This window comes from Tauraco erythrolophus, chromosome 6 (genome assembly GCF_009769465.1).
Source record: "Tauraco erythrolophus isolate bTauEry1 chromosome 6, bTauEry1.pri, whole genome shotgun sequence".
NCBI lineage: Eukaryota > Metazoa > Chordata > Aves > Musophagiformes > Musophagidae > Tauraco > Tauraco erythrolophus.
The window spans coordinates 14,201,722-14,223,700 of NC_141470.1; the positions used below are offsets into that span (position 1 = coordinate 14,201,722).

Sequence of the window (21,979 nt, forward strand, 5' to 3'; positions counted from 1 at the left end):
CTAAAATTACATCTTTAATAATATCTCTAACCTCCTCTGTACACACAGCTGAAGAGGTCTTGCTGTTTCTCTGCATAATCAGTCATATGCATGGCCAGTTGTAAAGTTTCTCTCCACTTATGTGGCTTGTACTTAAAAAGCACTGTCAGGAAAGACACTAAAAAGATGCCCAGGATGCTGAAGGGAATAGTAATGCATCAGGTGGCACAAAGACAACTGTAGTTGAATCAGTGCCCAGAAGCCTGTTGGAGCATACTATCCTACTGCAGTTGCTTTCACAGGCATTGAGCTTTATTAAATTACAGATTTGGGGGGTTGCAGCCCTTTTTTTAAAAAAAAAATCTAATAGGATAATTGTGGTAATAAACTCTGCAGAGCAAGGCTTGCAAAAGCAGCAAAAGATAAAAACAGTTTCTCAGAGTAAATTTTTTTGTTCTTTAACCTAGATTATTTGCCTCCTGAAATACACAATTTCATCTCATATGGTACATTTCAAAACTCACAACCACTACTGTGTTAAGTTAAGTAAAATAACTCACTTGTATTACTAGTTTACTTTGGATTAATTCATACATCCCCTTACCTTAGCTATGATACGGCACAGATGAGCACCTTCCTGGGTAAGGCTGAATAAACTACTAATTGCTGACTCAGTGATGCACACACTATCCGACAATTCTATTTGTCTCAGCAGGTTCTGTGTGACATAAGATAATAAACATAATTTACTTTCAATGAAAAACATTAATGTTATATTTAAAGATAAGACGGACTAGAAAGTCTGGTTCATTTAATCCATAACATCGTGTTTCTAACCCAGAGAAAGGAAAAAAAACATGGGCAGGAGTCATGCTTATAACATTGTAACATATTTATTATTGCATTTTAATAGATAAATATAAATAGAGTAAAAAAAACAGGTAGGTGTGTGAGAATATTCGATGAAGAACTCTTCAGCTATTGAGTAGATGAGTAATGTGTTTGGCCTGGGACTGAACTAAAATTTTCAGAAGGTAACTTAATTGTCTTAGTGTAGAAGCTGTATCATAAGGTGATACAAGATTCCCGCTTTATTTATAAGGAATGTTGCTATATCCTTTCTAACACTACTTTCTAAGGCTCTGGATTCATCACTGTTCCCAGTCTACACAGAAAATGTCATTGACTAATACAGGGAATAGAGAAATATTTATTCCTATTTCTTACAGAGAAATATAGTTGATTTCTCCAATGTACGAAGTAGGTTAAGTATTTTTATCTTTGTAAGCAGTTATCTTGCTTTTGCATGTGTGTCATTGCACATTGACAGAATTCCTGAATAAAATCCTGATACACTGATTAGAAAAGAGAGTTCTTGAGTACACCACTCAAGCTGAGAGTTCTAGCCTCTCACACAGACACTCGGTCTATTCCAGAGCACTAAGCTACCCACAGACAACTTGGTTGTATGGCAGAAGTGGGCACGCAGTCCGACTGCATGGCTCAGAAAACTGTTATTCAAAATGTTTTTATTAATGACCTCTAATCCAAGTCTTCAGCCACACAAGTACACACAAGATGATGCAGAGCAATTAATTCTGCTCCCTTAAAAAAAAAAAAAGATACTAGGATTTCAGGTGTATCATATTAGCAATAAGAAATTGCTCTTCAGATTATAAATTATATCAAAACAACCACAACCTACTCACTGAATTTGCAATATGCAAGATTATTTACACTCTTCAACTCATCTGGCATTTCCTGTAGTTCTCATAAATCCTAACCAAAGTGCTTTAGCAAGTAGCTTTTTAGTTTGACTGTAATTCTGCAAATGTATTCTGAAGATTCTACCTCTTAGAAATAATCTTTTGAAACTATAAGGGATGTTTCTCAAAGAGTCACAACATTTTTTTGCTATCTTAATGCATCAAGGAATATTAGAATTTAACCAATACCACGCATTAATTTTGTTTTAGCACTATAGTAAATACTAGTTAAGTATTTCCTCTTCACTACGCCCTAATTCCTTCTTTTTCTGCAGGGACAACACAAAATTTCAGCATAACATCACCTCTAAAATATGCACAAATTAACTGAGCATAATTATATTTGGGATTTTTTTATTTGAGGAAGATTAGAGGATGCAAAGGGATTTCTAATGAGATGTCAAGAAAGAAACCAGTGTAAATAAAGATAGATTGGTCAGACTTGCAAGTTGCTACTATTTCAAGAATGGTCTAATGGAAAAAAAATCACTACATGTATAGTATCAACCTAATTACTCAGTGTATTTGTCTACATTTAATCACCACTGAAAAACGTACATCATTCCTGCAATGATACAGCAGTGTTTCTGGAAGATTACACACACGTATAACCTGTACAAAACACTGTATTTTATCATTACTTCCTAGAGTCTAAGACATACACTGGTTAAAATGTGTGCTATAATGATATACTTGCTATGTGTACATCTTCTAAAAACTTCAGCTTTTAGTGAGAATCATTGAAAGAAAGAGAGACTTTTTTCAAGGTTTCTAAAGGAAAGCAGTCTATATGAAAGGAAGACAAAACGTGTCCAAAGGTCTCATTAACAAGACATTGTCCAGAAATCAGATGCCTTGCAATGAAGGAGGTCTATAGGAAAAGTAACTTAGTGAGCCAGAAGATCATTTTGTTTGAGATTTGAGGTTATTGCAGAGTTTGACAATACAAACATCTAAGTCTCTGCAAAATCTTTGAATTACTGATCATAAGTTCACTGAAAATTGAGAGCTGTAATTCTAATTCTCCTCTTAATGGATGGTCTCCCTCAAGATTCAAAAATTTTTAAAGACTCTTTTTAAAAACAAACAAACAAACACACACACTGTAAACTAACCTGTGCCTCATGTGTTAAAACCAGCTCTATCAGCTGGCCAAAATACTGAGCAATGGTAGTGAGCGTTTCATTAACACAGGATTTCATGGACTTCAGTATCTCTTCATCTTCAGTTTGTACACATCTGAAAAGAAAGAGAAAGGAAAGGGATGAAGGAAAAAAGATGCAACAGACAACTATTGTTTGATCAAGCTGATTGCCAATAGATGAGCTCTGTGTTAATAATGAGGATATAATGGGAATTCAACTGTTCGCAAGGACACTGTCTTTATGCCATTAGCATCATACCAGACTTTAATCAAAGCTTTGTCTACACATAGGAAGTATAACATCAAAGAATCACAATTCACTTCACAGACTGCAAGACAAATTTTGCTGCAAATGCTGCTTGCTTATACCAGTGTAACTCTGCCATTTTACACTTATGCTAATAGTTACAGTTGCTCTGGAATGCCTGCATTTTGACTGCTGCTGTGTATATCCATCCATCTTTCATGATCGAAGCGTTTTCAATAATTTTCATTTCTTTACCTTCTTTACCATAGTTTAATGATAGCAAGGTAAGGACCCAAAAGGAATTTGTGTCCAGATGAGTAAAGTTCATTTAAATTTAAACAGCATACTTAAACGTAACATTCAGCCTTCTATGCAGAAAGATTGCATACAGCAGCTTTACAGAGTTTGTATAACTATCCTGTAACCAGTGATATTTGGCTGTAACTGAAGAAATGAGATAAAGATGGAAAAATTCATACAATTCAAATGAAATAACTAATACTTCCTCACAGAAATGCATTGATTTTAAACACTTGCAGGCCACTGTTATGGAAGATACAGTTTGGTTGATCAGTGTCTCCACCTACAAGGAGACACTTTTTAATCAAAAAGACAAGGAGAGAGAGGGCTGATTTGGGGCAGACGCTATGAGATCAGAGCTCTCATTAAATCAGTGTGTCTCATAGTAGAATATAAAAGTAATGTCTGAGCTGTGTGAGTTTGGCAAAAAGCAATAGTGCTCAAGAAACGGTCTTTCCTTGTAACTAGATGGTACCTTTTTCCCTTATGATCCCCCAAGCAGAATGACTCCCACAGTGTTTAAAGTAAATTGAAGAAGATGGATTGAACTGTGCTGGAGAAAACGGTTCCTAACTTACGTTAGGCAGGGGAAATATAAGAAGAAGAATTATAAAAGGATTCCCGTTTTCCAGTCTCAGCGTTCTGGAGTGCATGGAGCTGAGTAAACCTACAACTGCAATTTAAAGGAATGTGTATTTATTTTGATTTGATTTACTAATACACGGACACATACATATAAGAACATGTAGTACGACAGCCTCACAACATGCAAGTTTTCACAACAGCTGAAATCTTGGCTCCACAGAACTTGAAGGGAATTCTGTCACTGATATCATTAGAGCCAGACTTTCTCCCTTGATGTCTAAAAGCTCTCAAAACTGCACTTGCCTACAGCTTTGTGTCTATGTCAGGCTCTTTGTGTGACAGCAGATCTCATCTTTCATTAGGACGCAGTTTAGATAAAAGCAACTCCGTTCACCCACCAGAGGCTAACATTTAGAAAGCCTTTCAGAGCTGCAGGGACCTGGTTCAAACATTTGAAGGTGTTAGTGGATTTGTGCTTCTCATTAGAAATTCTACACATAATGAAACAGCCAAATGAATATTTCAACTAGAAAATTTAAATTACCTTTCTGTGAATGCTGTAAATTCTGAACACTTGTCTATTAAAAGTTTTTCAAACTGCAAAGAAAGAAAGAGAAATCAGTTTTAAAGCAATATCCATACACACAATTGCTTTTTAAAAACAAATAATGTTTATGATAATTTGGTGAAAATCCTCCAGAAATATATTTCTTATGGACACCCTTTTTGTGCTTTCCTGAACGAGAAGAGTAAAGATAAAACTGAAGTCAAAATAAAAGTAGTATTTTCTACATCTTAAGCGCAAAGGAACTCACAGGTGGGGTATCTAATTACTTTAGTCCAGTAGTGTTCAAAACCAAAACTTTTTTTAATGTAATTTGTCAACATTATTAACATTCAGAATCAGGGCTATGATAAAATAAGACTCAAAATGAGTCAGGCATATTTCCATCACTGAAAAGGCATTAGAAAGTCTTAAACAAGGGACCAGTATCAGTACATAAGAATTTCTTACAGATTGTTTAAAGTAAGTTTTAATTATTATAATTAAAATATTAAGCAAGACAAACTTGGCATCAAGTAAGGCATCTACCTGATGCGTTTCTTCTGAGGAATTCCTGGTGAACGTATTGTATTCATTTATCATTGAACGCACGTGGCAGTTGACTCTTACTGTCATGCTGTGGACTCTCTGCCATCTGTTCTTCTCCAGCTTTTGAGCAATCTTGGTCAACTCTGTGCTTATGATCCAAGCTCTTTTTAATAGCAGCTGCAAATTATCACACGCACTATATTGTGAGGAAAGGATAAGTTCACTTTGTTCATCCTTCTCAATGCTGATTGGCTTGGACTGGAGAATACACATACATTCACAGTCTGTCATCAACTTCAAATCTTCCATCCATCGCTGAACAGAGTCCACCTGAATTAAGTGCATGCTACAAGGCAGAGAAAGAGAAGGAAGAATGAGGTAAAGCAAAACAACCTTAGAATAACCACCAGCAATACCATACTGTTGCATCCACCTACCAGGTTGCAATTGATTGACAAAAGGCAACTAACTGAACTAACAGTTTGCTTGTAGTAACACAGTGACACGCTTAGCTTTCTATTCCAAACACAGGTTTTGGTTTTCTAATCACCTTTACACCAGATACCTTGCTATAAAATTACTTGTGAAAAATCAGTAGAGATTAGAAATAAATCAACAGGAGAGGTTTAGAGTACTCTTCTGGGGGAAAATGTTTTTTGTACGTTCAGAGTTTAATACGATGAAGGAGCAAAGTTATGGATGTGTTTGCTTGTTGTTTATAGACTGTACTGTCGGCTTTTTCTAGACACTTCGCCTGTTAGACACTTAGCAGAAAAAGTTTTACCTTGCAGCACCTCTCCAAAGCCTTTCCACTCACACTGACACAGTCAAACCAAGACAGTGAACAATACATTCAGCAATATCTGTTTCTGCCATATCATAATCCCTTCAACCTCAGCTGGATTCTATTTCCCAGTCAGTCCTTTACCTTCCCCCTTATTTCTCGCTGCTCTCTGTACAATTTGCATGTCTGAGTTCCAAAGCACATTTTTGCACTGCAGCAAATATGCTGTGAATGAACGAGGCTGAAACTCCTTGATGACCACACCCTGATACAAGGGCAATTGGCCCACATTTTGTGCCTTTGCACCCTCCAGCTGGTCAAATACGGCATCCGAGACAGCAGCTGTACCGAGCTGTTCTCAGCTCATCTTTGTGAGGGATCCCGAGAATTTTTTCTTGTAATGAGGTGCACACATCCTAATTAAAAGACCTTAATCCTCACCCCAACCATATACACATACAGAGTCAGGTTTTATTAGACATGACTAGTGTTATTAATGTCGTATCTAACAGTGCATAAAGGTCAGGTATAGGAACCTAGGTCAGACAGAGCAAAGTTTGTACAACTGCACTCATCCTTACCCACTTCATCTTTGCAGCAGGCTGTGGCTCCTGGTTTTGTTTCATTTAGCTGAAATCTAGCTCAATTCCTTACTGGCAGCACCATGATCCCTTTGCCTGGAAATTTGCTCTCTCTTGCAGCCTGCCAGGTCCGTTGCTGCCTCCTACAGTGTCTCAGACCATCCACACAAAACGCAGGCTCCCGGCTTTATATTTTGACTCTAATCTACCACACCTAAGGCTGGACCTCTGTTTCCCTTTGCAGGAGGGAACTCCCCAAGGAAAGTGCATCGTCTCTGCCAAGGTGTCTCATCTGACCCTCGCTTCCAAACCAAGGACAGAACACACACTGTCCATCTCCAGAAATCATCCATCCAAAATTTTTTTCAGATTTAACAGTAGGTCCGGATTATTTCAGGTTACATTTCCCCTCCCCAATCGTCACAAGAGACCAGTTCCTCTGGTTAATATATACATATATAAAAACATTTTTAATATCTATAGTAGATCTATAAGTATATATAGATATATGTATAAATATATACGTAAATATAAGGGAAAGTTACATCGAGGTAAGGGAAAAAGACAAGAGCTATTGTTACAAAGCAAGCCATAATGTATTTTCAAATTACTTGAAATTTTCCTTATCTTTATGCAAAAGCTTAAAAGATTCTCAATGATGGTTGCTGAAATTAGCCATGGTTGCAATAGTAAAGACTGACTTTATCAATATTCGTCCTCCACTAGACTTATCGTGTCCTCTCTCAACACAACATCATTCACTGGTAATAAAGCAAAGCAGGAGGCCAAGAATTCAAAGAATCACTGCAAGTGTCCACGGCACAGGAGATTTTGATTTTTATACGCCTAAAACAGTTCCTGTTTATAAACACAAGCATGAACGATAATATTCATATACACAACACACTTCCAAAAGGGTTACTTTACTCAGCAAGAATTTCAGATTTCTGATCTACAACAAACACAGCAATTTTTCTGACAGTTTTCATCAGCTGAAGGCTCAGTCTTAATTATTTTGCAAGTCTTCTTAAGATGAAAAACTTCAAAAACTTAATATCTCTTCTTCTAGTGAAAGATGGATTGATACTAAAGGATTCTGAAGAAGCAAAGAAGAGGTAAAGATGAAATATAATTTAGTGAAAGCGAGAGAGACTTGGCTTAATTATTTTTTCAAACTTCTATTGCTATCTTACAGCTAGTATGACAGTGTCGTGAATTGTTGTCTACCTTCTGGACACGTGCAGCAGTTTTATAAGATGCTAAACCAGAAGAGACAAAAAGAAAGCTCGTATCATAGTCCCCATTCTTTTAATCTGGATACTGATTTGTTGCAACTCAGCATCACAGCAGTAATGCTCTGTGCTGTTATATAAAGCCTTATTGTTAGAACAAAATCTGCAATTACATTAGCCAAGCTAAGAATGACCAAGTAGAAGACTTTTTTAATTCTTGTGCTTCCATTTATACACTGACACCAGCTGAACTCAAGAACTATCCTTCCAGACCACTGAAGTAATATTCCACAAACAACTACAATTTTCTAACACGCATATGAAAAGGAGGTTCACCTCAGGTCTAATTTCATATAAATCAACAGCAAATGAGATACAAAAGATGAGTTTCATTGATCCAATCTCCCTTTTCACCACATACGATGAAACTACTTTTAATTTTAAACTTTACAGGCTACTGCTATTTAAGGTCTTTATTTCACTCAGCTTTGAATATTGTGTAATTGTGTTTCATGATCGATTGTGGCTCGCGTTCTTCTTGCTATGTGTAGTCTCCTTATTGCCTTTTTGGATCTGAAGCAAGGTTTCCTAATAAACAAAAATAACAACTTCAGAAGTTTGAGACCATGATTTATAACGACATGCATAGTTTGCATGCACTACTGGACAAACTCATTTGACACAGAGTAATGTATTTTTCATTTCTAAAGTGCACTATGATAATTGATGAAATCTCTGTTTACTAAGTACAAATAAACTACATTATAAATTCACATGGAAAAAAAAAATAGACTACAAGTTTAGTCAGGGAAAAAAAAAAAACCACAAACACAAACCAAAAAATCATTCAGATTTCCTTTAACCCCAAAAGCCAATCTTCACTCTGAGTAAAGGTTGATAGAGTTGTACAAAAAAGGTATCGATGTTAAAGAAACTCTGCTTGTTTGCCTCTGTTCCTACTAATTGTCAGAAGTACAAGTGTAGAATTTAGGATATTCTGTCATCGAAGCTTAGTATTCCTTAACTCACAACAACGGCAAAAATCATACCATTCACCTCCTTTCAGACAGAACCACAGAAAACTCACCCTGCTCACTACATCAGCTTTTCTGACATGTTATCCCTTAAAATGCACATATATCATGATTTCTCATATGAAATAGGTAAATGATTCACTTTCATCCACATTTCCCCATATTTAGAAAAAACCTTCCTAAGCATTCAGCAGATTAATTTGTAGACTAATTTTTTTTATATTAAAATAAGGAAAGCAAAAAGTGTGATCATTCCTAATTAGCTATTAAGGATCATATTCCAGACAGCATTTACTGAACTCCAAAAACAAGCTGAAAATTTCCATTTTGTCTCCCCATTACTGAAAAAAAATCTATGCCTACAAAATAAAAACAGCCATAATGGGTTAGACCAAAAAAAAAAATCTGTCTAGCCCATTATCCTGTTCCCAACATGGCCATTAGGAGATGCATAACGAAAGATTATAAGAGGCATGGCGAGAGCTGAGCAAATCCTCTTTCCCATCTTCTGGCAATTAGTGGTTTAGGAACTTCCTAAGGCAGAAGTTGTGTCTGAACAGGATGTTTTTGCAATTCATGAAACAAAAGTAGCCATTAATCCCTATTTGAACTCAGCTAAACTTTCGGCCTTTACAACATCTAGTGGCAGTGTCTCACACATTGTTTGATTATTTTTTTGTACGAAAAAGTGTTTCTTACTGTTTGTTTTAAACTTGCTGTCTGGACATATTAACACCAGCTCTTTAGTTCTTGTTTGCTAAGAGATACTGAAATGATAGGTCTACATTCACTCTCTTCATGCAATTCATTATTTTATTTGCTCTATCTTCTCTCAGTTATCTCGTTTCCAAGATAAACTCAGTCTATCTAATCTGTCACTATACAGAAGTGATTCCACTCCTCTTAGTCATCCACTTTTTCTCCCCAGCTTTTCAAAAAGCCTTTTCCAATTTTCCCATGTTCCAAGATGCGATTGCAAGAACAGCACACAATATCCAAGATTCAAGTAAGTTATGCATTTATACATTTGAATTATATTTTCTGCACTGTCCATGTTTTTTAAGAATTCCCAAAATTAAATTTCATTTTTACGTTCCAGAAAATCTATTTATTTTGATTTCAGAATCTTTTCTGTGAATGATAATACATACTTTAGAGTTCACTATTCTATCTGTAGGATGAAAGAGATTCTTCTTCAGTTCCCTTCCCCTCCTCATATGCACTATTTTATGTTCATTAACATGTGATTTCTTTTGTCATTTTACATTTCAATGATTGAGTATTGTAAGGTTTTTTGTGTTCACACGTTATTTTAAATTAACCTGAACAGTTTTGCATCAGCAGGAAGTGTTGTTGTCCTGCTGTTATAACTATTTTTCAGATTGTTAAATACGTTAAGCAAGATTGGCTCAAGCATAAAGGACCTTACTGGTGTGACTTTCCCCAGTTCTGGTTCATTGAGCAACAGTAGCTGGGTAACTGGCAGAGATCCTGATGTATATAGATAGTAGTTCCCCACCAGTTAGAATTTCTGAAATTAGTATGTCATGGCATATTGACAAAAAAGCAATTTATCTAGACTCCACACTATAAAAGTAGCATTTCATGTAAAAATAGCAGTAAAAATAATTCAGTGCAAAATAAAAATTCAAAAGAAAGTCTCCAGCATTTCTTCAAAGTCATTCTATTTTAATTGAGGTTGTAAAATATTTGATGAAGTTTTCAAGAGCACTCAACTGAACTTGAGTAACTAGTTATTTGAATACTCTGAATTCTAGTGTGCTTGCCAAAAAACAGTCTTTTAAAAATTGTATTTTGACAAAATAATTTGGCGTCACTGGCTGAGACCAACTTAGAGCAACAGCATGTTAAAAGTATATTGCTTCAAAAGATGCTCAGACCTTGTTTCATACAGAGGTTTCTGCACTACATAACACATTGCAGGCAAATTTTATCCTGGAGAAAAAAAAACACTAATCCCATTTTAAATTTCTAAAAAGCAGCACATCGTATTCAGAGTTCTGTTACCAGCATGTATCTTCTTTTTTGCTATTTTCATCTAGTAAGTAGTTTGTTAACTAATGAATCACAAGATCTGTAGGATAGACAAAATGGACTGACAACTAAAGGATTGCTCTATCTCATATTGGTTCTATATGAATATAGAAGTGAAGAATTAATAACTACATCATTTGTTTAAAACTTCCAGTCTGGAGCTCTTTACTACAATTTTACTGGCAGCACATACTCTTCTTTTCTAAATTGCAAATGTTATAATGAAAAAGAGTTATACCTCCATTTTAGCACTGAGTTTCATTAAGTGCAAAAGTTTCATGTTTTATAACATTGTGTTGAAGTCTGAGCTGATCAATTCACGTGAATAATTCCAGTGGTCATATTTATAAAGTGTAAAGGGCTCTGCTCAGTTGAACCGTTTTTGAGGCTTCTGAGCCTTTTTATTCATTTTCACCTATTATGACAGATTTATTACCAATCCTTGTGATAGCATTTAGCACAGCTTCCAGATAAACCTATGGTGAAAGTCAATGCCAAGTCTTAGAACTGCACTTAAATTTATTATTCTAATTAGCAGTAGGTAATTAATTGGCAACAAACAACTTCTTGAATGAATTTAGCCTCCTTTTTGAACATAAATCATCTCTAATTTTTTTCTAATTAATCTTTTCAAAATTATTCATAGGTATGCAACATACCCAGGGCCAGTTTCTACATCAATACAATGGACAGCAGAACTCAAATCTCAGGGGAAGGATTTAATGAAAAGCCAGAGACCACTCTTATTTATCCTCAAGTTGCTTTACACAATATTAATTGCATAAAAGAGCCTTGTAGATCCATGATATTGTATTTATTTGCACTGATTTCAGCAAAAAATTCATAGAGCTAGATAGAGAGCTATCTTAGAAGAGATAGAACAGCTTTAAGGTAATTCAGAATTAGATTCTTGATTTTTAAGTGAACATTTGCTTTTCCTAAATCATTCCTAATTTAACAGAGGGTCTATGAACATTTGTTATTTGTAATTGATGTAGCAAGTTAAAAGATTAGCCAGGTGATTTACACTGTGTTCTTTTTTCTCCTTGATTTTACGGGGTTCTTTTCTACTAGAATACCTGCAAACCAACTTCACTAGGATAAAAGATGAGTTTAGTATTAATTACTTAAACCTTTAGAAAACACTGATGAAAACAAGTTAGTTCCTAGTTTTCAAAAAAGTTAACAGGCTATATCAAAATGGTATTTTGATTTGCCTCAATGATTACTTAAACCTTACAGTTACTAAAGTCTAACAATTTCCCCAAATGAAGTCAGTAACAGATAATGCAAACTAAGCCCTGAAACATTCCTCAAAACAAAACCACTTCAGGAAAGGTGCACTGTAGTCAGCCAGATATCCTGAAGGCAGAACTCTGTTAGCCAGCATTGATCACCCTTCTACACTTTAACAGTTCCATTTAATTTAGAAGTAGGTTTAAACCACAAAGAAACGCAGCAGAAGTAATAGAGGCATTACCACTAGTTTCAGGAAGCAGCATGCCAACGGGCAGAATAAATAGATATTGATAACAAAACCAGAATTACTCAAAGATCACAACTAAAATACAAATGTATTACAATACCGGTAATTTAACTGTTTTCTTGACCAGAGACTTTTCTGGTACCTGATATCTATGAGTCTCTTCGCTTGACCCAAAACCAACAATGGTCCCTCCTTGCCGTTTTCTGAAACTTCAGTACCACCAAATTCAGTTTGGCATCTGCACTCTGGGATGATGGAGTTACTCAAACTACCAGCCTTCTCAAAATCAGTGCTACTGTGGAGAAAACATGTTAAAACCACAAACAGCTTGTGCCTTGTTAAGCCTCCATCCAACTTCTGCAGGCAGATCAAATGGAGACCAGCCTGCGAGACTTATAACTAAAGATTTGTGGTTGGGCTGCTGCATTTTGTGAAATCTTGTGTGTTCACGAATACAGAAACTTCTATAAGGAAAGTAAAAACACTATAAACACTTGTAATATATAAGGTATGACATGTAAATTAACTACAGCTTCATCCCACCTATTTAAAAGGCCACATAAATCATTTACTGTTAAGTGCTGCACCAATGTTCTTCTCAGATCTTTATGTTTTTCTGAGAAATCCTCACTGTAAGTTGTCCCTCTAAAAATGTCTGGAAATATTATAGCATCCCAGAATTACTGGCACACTACAGAACATAAGGAAGACGCAATATAAAATCACAGACCCTGATTAGCTTATGTAAAATCTAGGATAAACTTATCATATATTAATTTTCTTTACATTGTTAGAATTTAAGTAGGGCCAGGTTCTTCCCAGTCTCTGTTAATTGAAGTGACAGTCAGAAGCCAAAAGTAGTTCAAACTGGTTTTGTGGATTTTTGCTTTGTGCCTGGTACATTAAATCACTAAAACAGCAGCTGTCTCGACAAGCACATAAGCCTTTGAGTTCACAGAAAGTAGGCAGAGGTAAAAGAGAATACAATTTCCTGACAGAAAGGAGGAAAATGCTAAATAAACCCTGCTATCAGTAAGTTAACGACAGCATGAGGCTGCTAATAGGCCTGCTTACAGGCAAAGCTGAACAAACGGTATGCTAATATTGTCACGATGATCACCAAATAAAATTTGTCTGTTGAATTTATATTTGTATAGTATTATTAATTCATACTTGCAATGAATGCTATTGCACTTGTAGTGTATTATAAACTGCTAAACTGACTAAAATTTCCGAAACCAATTAGCTTGGTGAGCCATGTGATACTGGCATACTCAGACTTGGAAAACTGTTATGGACTCAGGTTAGACTTAATGGACTTTGATCCAACTTGAGCAATCTACTAGACTTAGAAGCAGGCAATTTTAGCCACTCTACAATTTGTACGACATGGTAGATGGGGAAAAAAATGCTCTCCCACTGGCCCTGTTGCTTGAGAGTCCATTCATGCTGAAGTGGGAGTGGGGGACTGCCAATATAAACCTACTGTTTGTAGATCCCTTCACTCAAATGTGTCAATATGAGTTAGTTTTGTGGTTTAACTCAAATGTTAAATAATGCCACACGGTTGTTCACTCACCCTTCCCCACCTCTGGGGTATGAAGAAGAGAATTAAAAGGGAAAAAGGAAGACGACTGATGGATCGAGATAAGAACGATTTAATAATTGAAATAAAATAAAATTCAAAGCAAAATGATGAAAATAATAATAAAAATTGTAATAATATATACAAAAGAGCGATGCACAGTGCAATTGGTCACCACTTGCTGGCCAACACCCAGCCTGTCCTCAGCTAGTGATCCTGAAACCACATTCCCAGAAGAGAGAGAGCCTCGAAGAGAGATCTAAAGAGAGAAGAGTGCTTCCTGGTCAACCCTCACCTATATACTGAACATGACATTGCATGATATGGAATATTCCATTAGGCCAATTTGGGCCTCAATCCTAAACCCAAGCTCAAATCCTAAACTAGGAGCTGTGGGTTCATTGCTTTGGCCATGGTCCCTCCCAGCTTGTGGTGCACCTGCACACTGGCAAAACATGAGAAGCTGAAAAGTCTTTGATTTCCTTAGCAACAACTAAAAACATCAGTATGTTATCAACTTTCTTCTCATACCAAATCCCACACTAAATCCAAACACAGCACTGTTCTAGCTACTAAGAAAACTAACTCTATCCCAGCTGAAACCAGGACAGTTACTGACATGCTTATATTTTTTTAATCACCATTTGACCACTGGTAAAACTAGAAATGATGGTAAACTTACCAAATTCTGCAAGTGAAGCTCTCTGATGGAGAACTTTTTTCTTTTTCTTTCTTTTTTTTTTAATATTGGTCTTTCTTATTCTATGTGTGAGAGAGTCTGTTACTCATTGAAGGTCAGAGATAACCCATTTGCAACAGGACACTGATCATCAGCTAAAATCTGTTTTCCTCTAAGTTCATTTCAGCAGTAGCATGCAGTCCACCAGGTACACTGGCCTGGATGTTCTCTGGGCAGAGATTTCTCACTTAGCCAAACCTGCCAAACCATATAGTTCTGTGCTCTGCACAAAAGAAAATTAGGATAAGACCATCCAATGAATTCTCTCTTGGATCAGCTCTTGCCCATTTTTAATGATAATAACAGAATATCAGCATGAGAGAGAGTTATATATGAAGGAAAATAATAAAAAAAAAAAAATCCACTGACCAAGCTTTGTGAAGGATATTGGTTCTTTTGTTCAGCATTTTACTCGATCAATTATTCTGCAGTAAGCAGGTTCCATTCACTCCTCACACAACTGCTCTTGATGAACCGGATGAAGTAGCTATTCCCTCCATTTGAGTTTAAGTCCTGAAATAAGACTATTCTCCAAAGCACAGACAAAAGAAGTGCTGAAGAGGCAAAATCCCACCTCTCTTGTCCTCTTTGCAAATGACAGCCTGGGTCTTGCAAAAACATGAAACAGTTATAGTTTATCTGAAAAATGAGATACCAGGACTGAGCAGTCTTAGCTTTGTGCACAAGGACAGAATCCATGACTCTGAACAATATTTAGCCCAATGTAAGCAGAGAGGCATAGCCTGGTGGAATATCGCAAGACAGATGTACTCAGAACATTTTTACAACTTTTTTCAGGACTTTAGGTCCGACTTGGTGGCTGAAGTATGTTGATGTTAGGATGTTGTCATCAGCATACATTTAAATTGCTAATTACTGAGTACACACAAAGTTCTCACTCCTATAAATAGCTGGGCCTGTTTCCTGCATTGTGTGACAGAAAAGGCCACAAGGCCATCAGCAGGTGAGAATGTGCTCAAGATATTAACTAGAGAGTTCATCCCAGTTCAGTTCACTGCTTCCTAATGCTCAGGCTACACTTGCAACTGCAGAGGACAATATTCCTCATAGCCTTGAATGTGAAGAACAATGTGCTGTAAGAGGGAAGCCCTTGTAAACACCTAGCTGGCAGGGAGAAATAGAAATGAAAGAGAGGAGAAAAACAACACTGGAAATAATTTGAGGCCATGGAAATGCTCAGACACATCACAAGCAAGGACTAATTTGGAGACCAACATAAGAGCCCATGAAAATAGTGTCAGTACCGCACTGAACTTTTATTTCCCTTCCTCCAAACCTGCCTTAATTTGTAGGTTAGTAACAAACAGTACAGCTCTCTGTTCCTTTTTCAAAGGAGTTATGACATGCATTATGAGCAGCACCATTAGCCTTTCACCTTTTACTATTTGCCAATTTAAGGTCCTGACCCTACTGATTAAGTAAAGCCTGGATTACTTAATGAAGGAAGCAACAATCATTTTATAGGGAGTTATGAGGTCAGCATCACTCAGGAGACTACAGAAATTTGGGGACCCTTGGTCACATCTATCGCATAGCAACTCTAGCTAAAACTGACAAAAAAGGGTAAGAAAAGGATAGCCTGGTGTTGGCTTTTCTAAGATTCACAGTAGAGCATTAACCCTTCAACAGATGAGTTAAAAGATGAAAACTAGCAAGACAGCATCACAAATAATGGAATAAGTTGGTAAAAATACCTTAAGTAGTCTCATTCAAATAAGTAGGCAGGTCCTAGTCAAACAAATTTGATATTTAAGCACATGTTTATACACTTCTGTAGAGGTAGAGGACTGAAAATGAAGTCTTACATCATCCAATTCACTCTTCTGATACTAGAAGCAGCCAGATCAGATAACTTCTTCTGTTAAATGTCTTAAAAATCAACTCTAAAAATAATTTATTATGGGCTCAAAAGTGTTCTATTAAGTGGTTATTCTAGAATTGCACTGCTCTGATGGTTAGAAATGTCTTATTTCTGGATCTAAATTTCTTAAAAGCCAGTTCATTCCCATTTCATCTTCCTTATTTTGAATAAGAATTTATCTTCCAATGCATTGCTAAAAAGCAAACACATGCTCTCAGCTTCTCGTTTTGCAAGACTTAATAAGCAAAATTCTTTAGGTTTCTTTTATGAAACTATTTCACTTTCCACTCCCCCTGCCCTAAAAGCAGTCTGGTAAATCTGTAGCTGCTGCATTTTTTATTGAAAGACTCAATATAATACTTGATTGCAAGTGAAGTCTCACAGTAACTTGCACGGTGACATTAATACACCCTTATCTCCACTAGAAATATCTCAATACACTCTAGGAGTGATCTTGCTGCCTTTGTCACCACATCTTACTGTCAAATTCAGTCACGGTTATCTCATTATCCACTAGTATATATAAGTCCTTCTCCTAATTTTTTTTCAATTGAAAATTGTTGCAGACTTTCTTGTTCTCAGCCCCTAAATGCATAACTTCGAGATTTCAGTTACTCATCCTTTTTCTTCAATACTTGAACTGTACTGCTAATTCTCCGCTTTCAAAAATAACCCTTTCTCATTTTATCCTTTGTCTAGTAGTTACTGTTTTCTGTATTTGTTAGTAAATTACCATGTGTATAATCTCCACTGGATTTCCTTTGTTGAAAAGGAAAATAGGGAAAACAAAGTTACCTTATCAGAGAACAATAGCAGGTTATTCAGTATAATGCATCTTTGGCAGGTTCATGCTCTGTCATCACATTTCCCATTTAATCCCAAACCTTCAGCTACTCTTTAATAGAATTTTTTCCTTAATTTACCCTCTCTTCCTTTTCCTTTCCAGTTATTTCTTACTCCACAGCCTCTCACTTCTTAGGTATAAGCATTATATTTTGCTACTTTCCACTCATACACTGCAAAATTTTGCTAGCAAGTTCACTAGCCTAAACAGTCATTTTTTTGCCTTTTGTAGAATGAGTTGTGTTTTGATTTTCCCTCAGATACACTTTTTTCTCTTTTTGTGCACTTGACAGAGTCAAATCTGGATGATTAGTGTTCCTGTCTGCACTGAAAATTAAGTCTTTGTCCAGTACTATGACTGTATTTAATATCTACTCCTTACTAAATACATAAAGGACGCATTTCTTACCTCCTTCTCTTTTAGCCTGCAGAGTTATTGAATTCAGATAGCATTCATACATATTAAATTGCTTTCCCAAACAAAAGTCTCACTGAAAAAAGTATAACTGATAGCATATACTAGTCTAGAGTCCTTGATAGTCAAATCACCTCTTAAAAGGCTATTTAATAAGCATAGACCTGCTGTGATAGTCTCTCCACCTGGACTGTTCCTTATGCCCCAAAATAAGATACAATAACACCAATTATGTATGTTTGTGTATACACAGATATGCATATGACATTTCCCTTTTCTAGGCACTGCATCCCTCCCAAACAACAGATGTCTAAGGCTCTGATCTAATTGGAAAAGACCCTGTTTCACTCCTGTCTTTTGAATGTACTTCAAAATTCTGATTTCTCTTCCCTTTCTCTCCTCCTGCTGATGCCACTGTTTTATTCTTTCTGCTTATGTATCTCCACTGTTCAGTTGCCAGAGAGAGACCTCTGAGCCAAGCAGAAGCAGGAGATACTTGCAGTCCGTTTGCTGTATGCAGCCAGACTTGTATTTTCTGGATTACTTAAAGCTTGTGTGGCCCTCCAGCCACAATGACTTTACTCAGAGCAGCAGAGTTATGTAGTGGACAGACTCCTTGAGCAGAAATTCTAAAAGCTGGGCTCCACTCTGCTTTCCTACAAATATTCTGACAAGTTTTGTCACCTCCTGCCATCCTTCTCTCCTGCTAGACTTTCTCCTCTACTTAGCGTATGAAGTGACACTTACTTTCTTTTGCACTGAGCATTGTGCACAGCATTCTGATCTTGATTGGAGCTTCCAGATACCACTGCAGAGAAAGGCAAAAATCTAAGTTTTTCAAAGCAATTCTGAGAGGAGTTCTGAAGTCTAAATAGCCAAAGGAGAAAGGAAATGAATGGTTATTTTTACTACCATAAGGTTGCTTTTGAATGAGGGACGACAGCTGAAGCATGAAGAATGCCTGAGCTAGAACAGCCTCAAAAATCCTAAGCAATTGGATTCCAAGACCTGAAAAAGACAAGACTTCAGGAGGGTGCTTCAAAATACTGAGTGAGGTGAGGAAACAGCCACTTTCCTGGTGAAAGTAAAGAGTGGGTCAGGAGTTCCGCAGATTGCTCATTCCTTGGAAATAATTCATTAGTGAGGACTTTTCACTTTACTGCTGTTCACAGCAACTCTGGTAATCTCAGATGTAAAGAGGAGCAAAGGAGAGAACAAATCTTGCTGACAAGAGCCCCATTGCACAGGTGTCAATCTCCATCTTCAGAGGGGAAAGGGTGAAAACAATTACATAGCTTGGAGAATAGAACTGGGTGGCTTTTATGGGGACTGAGAATATTACAAATGATGACAAGAAGAGAAGACAGAAAAAAGATCTCTTCTTTTCCCCCCTTCTTAGTGAGTAGGATGAAACAGCATATCTATTTATTCCTTTTCATTTGTGAGAGCAGGGTTTGGGTCACTGTCAGTGAATCTCTGGCACAAATGAGTTATCCATGATTCATAAGAGTATGCAGGCTCCACATTCTGCAGTGCATTAAAAACAGAACAATGATGTTTTCCAGAAAAAAAGGCATCATTCTGGTATAATTGCATAAAAATAAGTCAATTATCCCTTATTAATTATTTATTTAGCACTAATAAACCCTTACTGTCCATGAAAGGAACCTGGGAAACAGCTAACAGGAGAAAAAAAGTGTAGTGAACACCATTGTTTTGCAATAATACATCCCAGGTTCAATGAGGATGCTGGCACCAAATATAAATAAATGGGTATTTTATATGAGTACAATATTTTGTATTAAAAACAATTAAAGGATAAGTGGAAGTAGGTTTTTGTCCTGCTATAATGCTTTATGATACCTCACAGTAGAGCAAGTAAATCGGATGTGAAAATGTATCAGAAATGGAAGCAAGGAAATATTCCATAATAAGTCTGTTATAGACACTAGCCTTAGCTAAAGAAATTTGCTTCATTAAATTACTGTAGAATAACACAACTTCTTCACAAATAGGAAATACGTGTCTGATACTCAAAAAAATAAGTGGCTTATTCATTGAATATTCTCTTTTACTTTCACTTTGTCAGCCTCTATTATGAGAGTAAAGTCTTCAGAGGAAGGAAAAAAAGCTCTGTGTATTTGTGAAGTATCTGATTAACAATCCTTTCCTGCTGACATCATATGGACAGAAAATAACTGACTTCACTGTATAGAGAAGCAAATGCAAGTAGATCCAGTTTTCTAAGTGCTTTCCATGTTCTACTGTTTTCCAGAGCACAAAAATAAGTCAATATGGTTTTATTAAGGGATTTTCATCACTTCACAAAATTTTCAAAGTACATGCTCAATAGTTTCTCAAAGTCCATCAGTTCTCAAGCAGAAGGTACTTTTCTATAACTGCCATTGATAAAAAAAAAAAAAAAATCAGGCAGGAATTTCAGCACTAAGTTGGCACACTGACTGCAAGTCTGTGTCATTCAGATTACATCTCTCACCTATTTCTGGAAAGACTCAAGCCATGTCCTCCAATCCAGATCCTAAATCTGAAAACATTTGAAAGAGAAACAAAACTGTGCATTTTATGCCATCTCTAACTTGAAGAGAGATGGAGTTTCTCTCTCCAGTGTCCCTCTCCCGCAATAATTTCATTTAACTAAATTCATTATTAGACTGGAAATTATATATAGAAAATAAGGCAACTGAACTTCCTCCTGAAATCAGGAGACAAGAACCAATTATGAAATCCATTTTGGGGAATACACAGCATTTCTCTTCAATATATTTAAGAAATTAATAATTTAAATAGATGTGCACTTCAAAAGGCACTGACAAGTACTTCTGTTGCCAACAAAACATGCAGTAAAAACGCCATGCACACAACAAACCAAACAAGAAAGTGTCCCTGCTTTCCTGCTTCTCACTGCTGCTATGCGCAAAAGCTGAAGACAACCTACTTCTACTAGACAGTAGAAAAGAAATGCCAGTGAATCTATTTAAGCCTGATCAAAAACCAGGCATTAGAAACAGTGTGATACAAGGCACAAGCAAAAGAATAATAGCTCATCATGATTTCCCACCTTTAAATTATACTCAATTCTCTATGTAGAAGGAGTATCCAAAAAAAAAAAAAATCAACGCTACATAGCGCAAACTTACTCCTATAATTGAATCAGTGAAAACAACATTAAGTATCTTCTGTCTGTATTTTGCCAGACGTGTACTGACAACAAAAGTTGTGTGCTTGTGTCTTTGCTTTTCTCTTCCTTCCCCACCTTTTCCCATCACTTCAACCCTCGAGACATCTGACTGGAACTCAGAAGTTCTGAAGACTTGAGATACTCCAGGACTGCACTATTCAGGTCAAAGTATGATAGCGAGGCTTTGAAGAACAATACTGATAGAAGTGTCATTGGTCCTACTGAGAGTGGGGAGAGATGGGACCATATCCTCTTCCTGCAGTCAGGGCATATCATCTTTGATCTGTTAAGTATATGGTTGGATTTTCCATCAAGCATAACCTTACTGGAACTAAGTCACTTTCCTGTACTTCACAGTTGCCTGGAAAGACGGCTGGTGATAACAAGTGAAACTATGATGAGGCATATGCCAATTAAGTCATTATCTTACTTTTGTCTATACCATATGAATACTCGCACTTGTAGAAACACACACAGTTTAAATCAAATACCATAATACTTCATATGAAAAAACAGCAAGTGTTACATCCATGAGACTACAGATCAAATATCAAAATGCTGTTTGACACATTAGACCTAGTAGTGGCTTGCCATTTTCTGAGCAATTTTTTTTGTTTCTTTCTCTCCTCTCTCCCTTTTTTTTTTCCTGTCAATCGGTTTTTATGTATTAGACTTAACTTGCAGTCAGAATGAAGAGTGCATATACAGACAATCCATGTTAGTCAAAAACCCACCTGTGCGTTGATAAAAGGCCAAATATCTCCTGGCTCAGACCACAAAGTGGTTCCTTTAACACATTTCAACTTCGTATTCCATCTGCTAACTATTTGCTGTTTTAATGTTAGCCTTATGCAATAGATTCTACTTGAAACATTTGCCTATCAATACATATACAATGTTTATCCAGAAAGATACGGGGTATTTATACTGAACTTGGGCTCAAGTCCCCAATTGAAGGGATAATTTCAGGAAATAGAAGTTATCTGAGAGAAGGGAAGATCTTTCTCTGCTAGTTTCAAATACTTCATTG

The 21,979-nt window shown here is 36.4% G+C and overlaps 1 protein-coding gene across 1 annotated transcript in view; it reads right to left on the bottom strand.

Moving 5' to 3' along the window:
* INSC (INSC spindle orientation adaptor protein) overlaps positions 1-21,979 on the bottom strand; it is a 103,322-nt gene that overhangs the window by 62,538 nt on the left and 18,805 nt on the right. Inside the window, exons 2-5 of the mRNA XM_086613505.1 lie at positions 5,115-5,460; positions 4,566-4,618; positions 2,861-2,984; positions 584-697 (exon numbers count right to left, since the gene is read on the bottom strand). Coding sequence (XP_086469631.1) covers positions 584-697; positions 2,861-2,984; positions 4,566-4,618; positions 5,115-5,460 — 637 coding nt within the window. The remainder of the gene's footprint in view (positions 1-583; positions 698-2,860; positions 2,985-4,565; positions 4,619-5,114; positions 5,461-21,979) is intronic.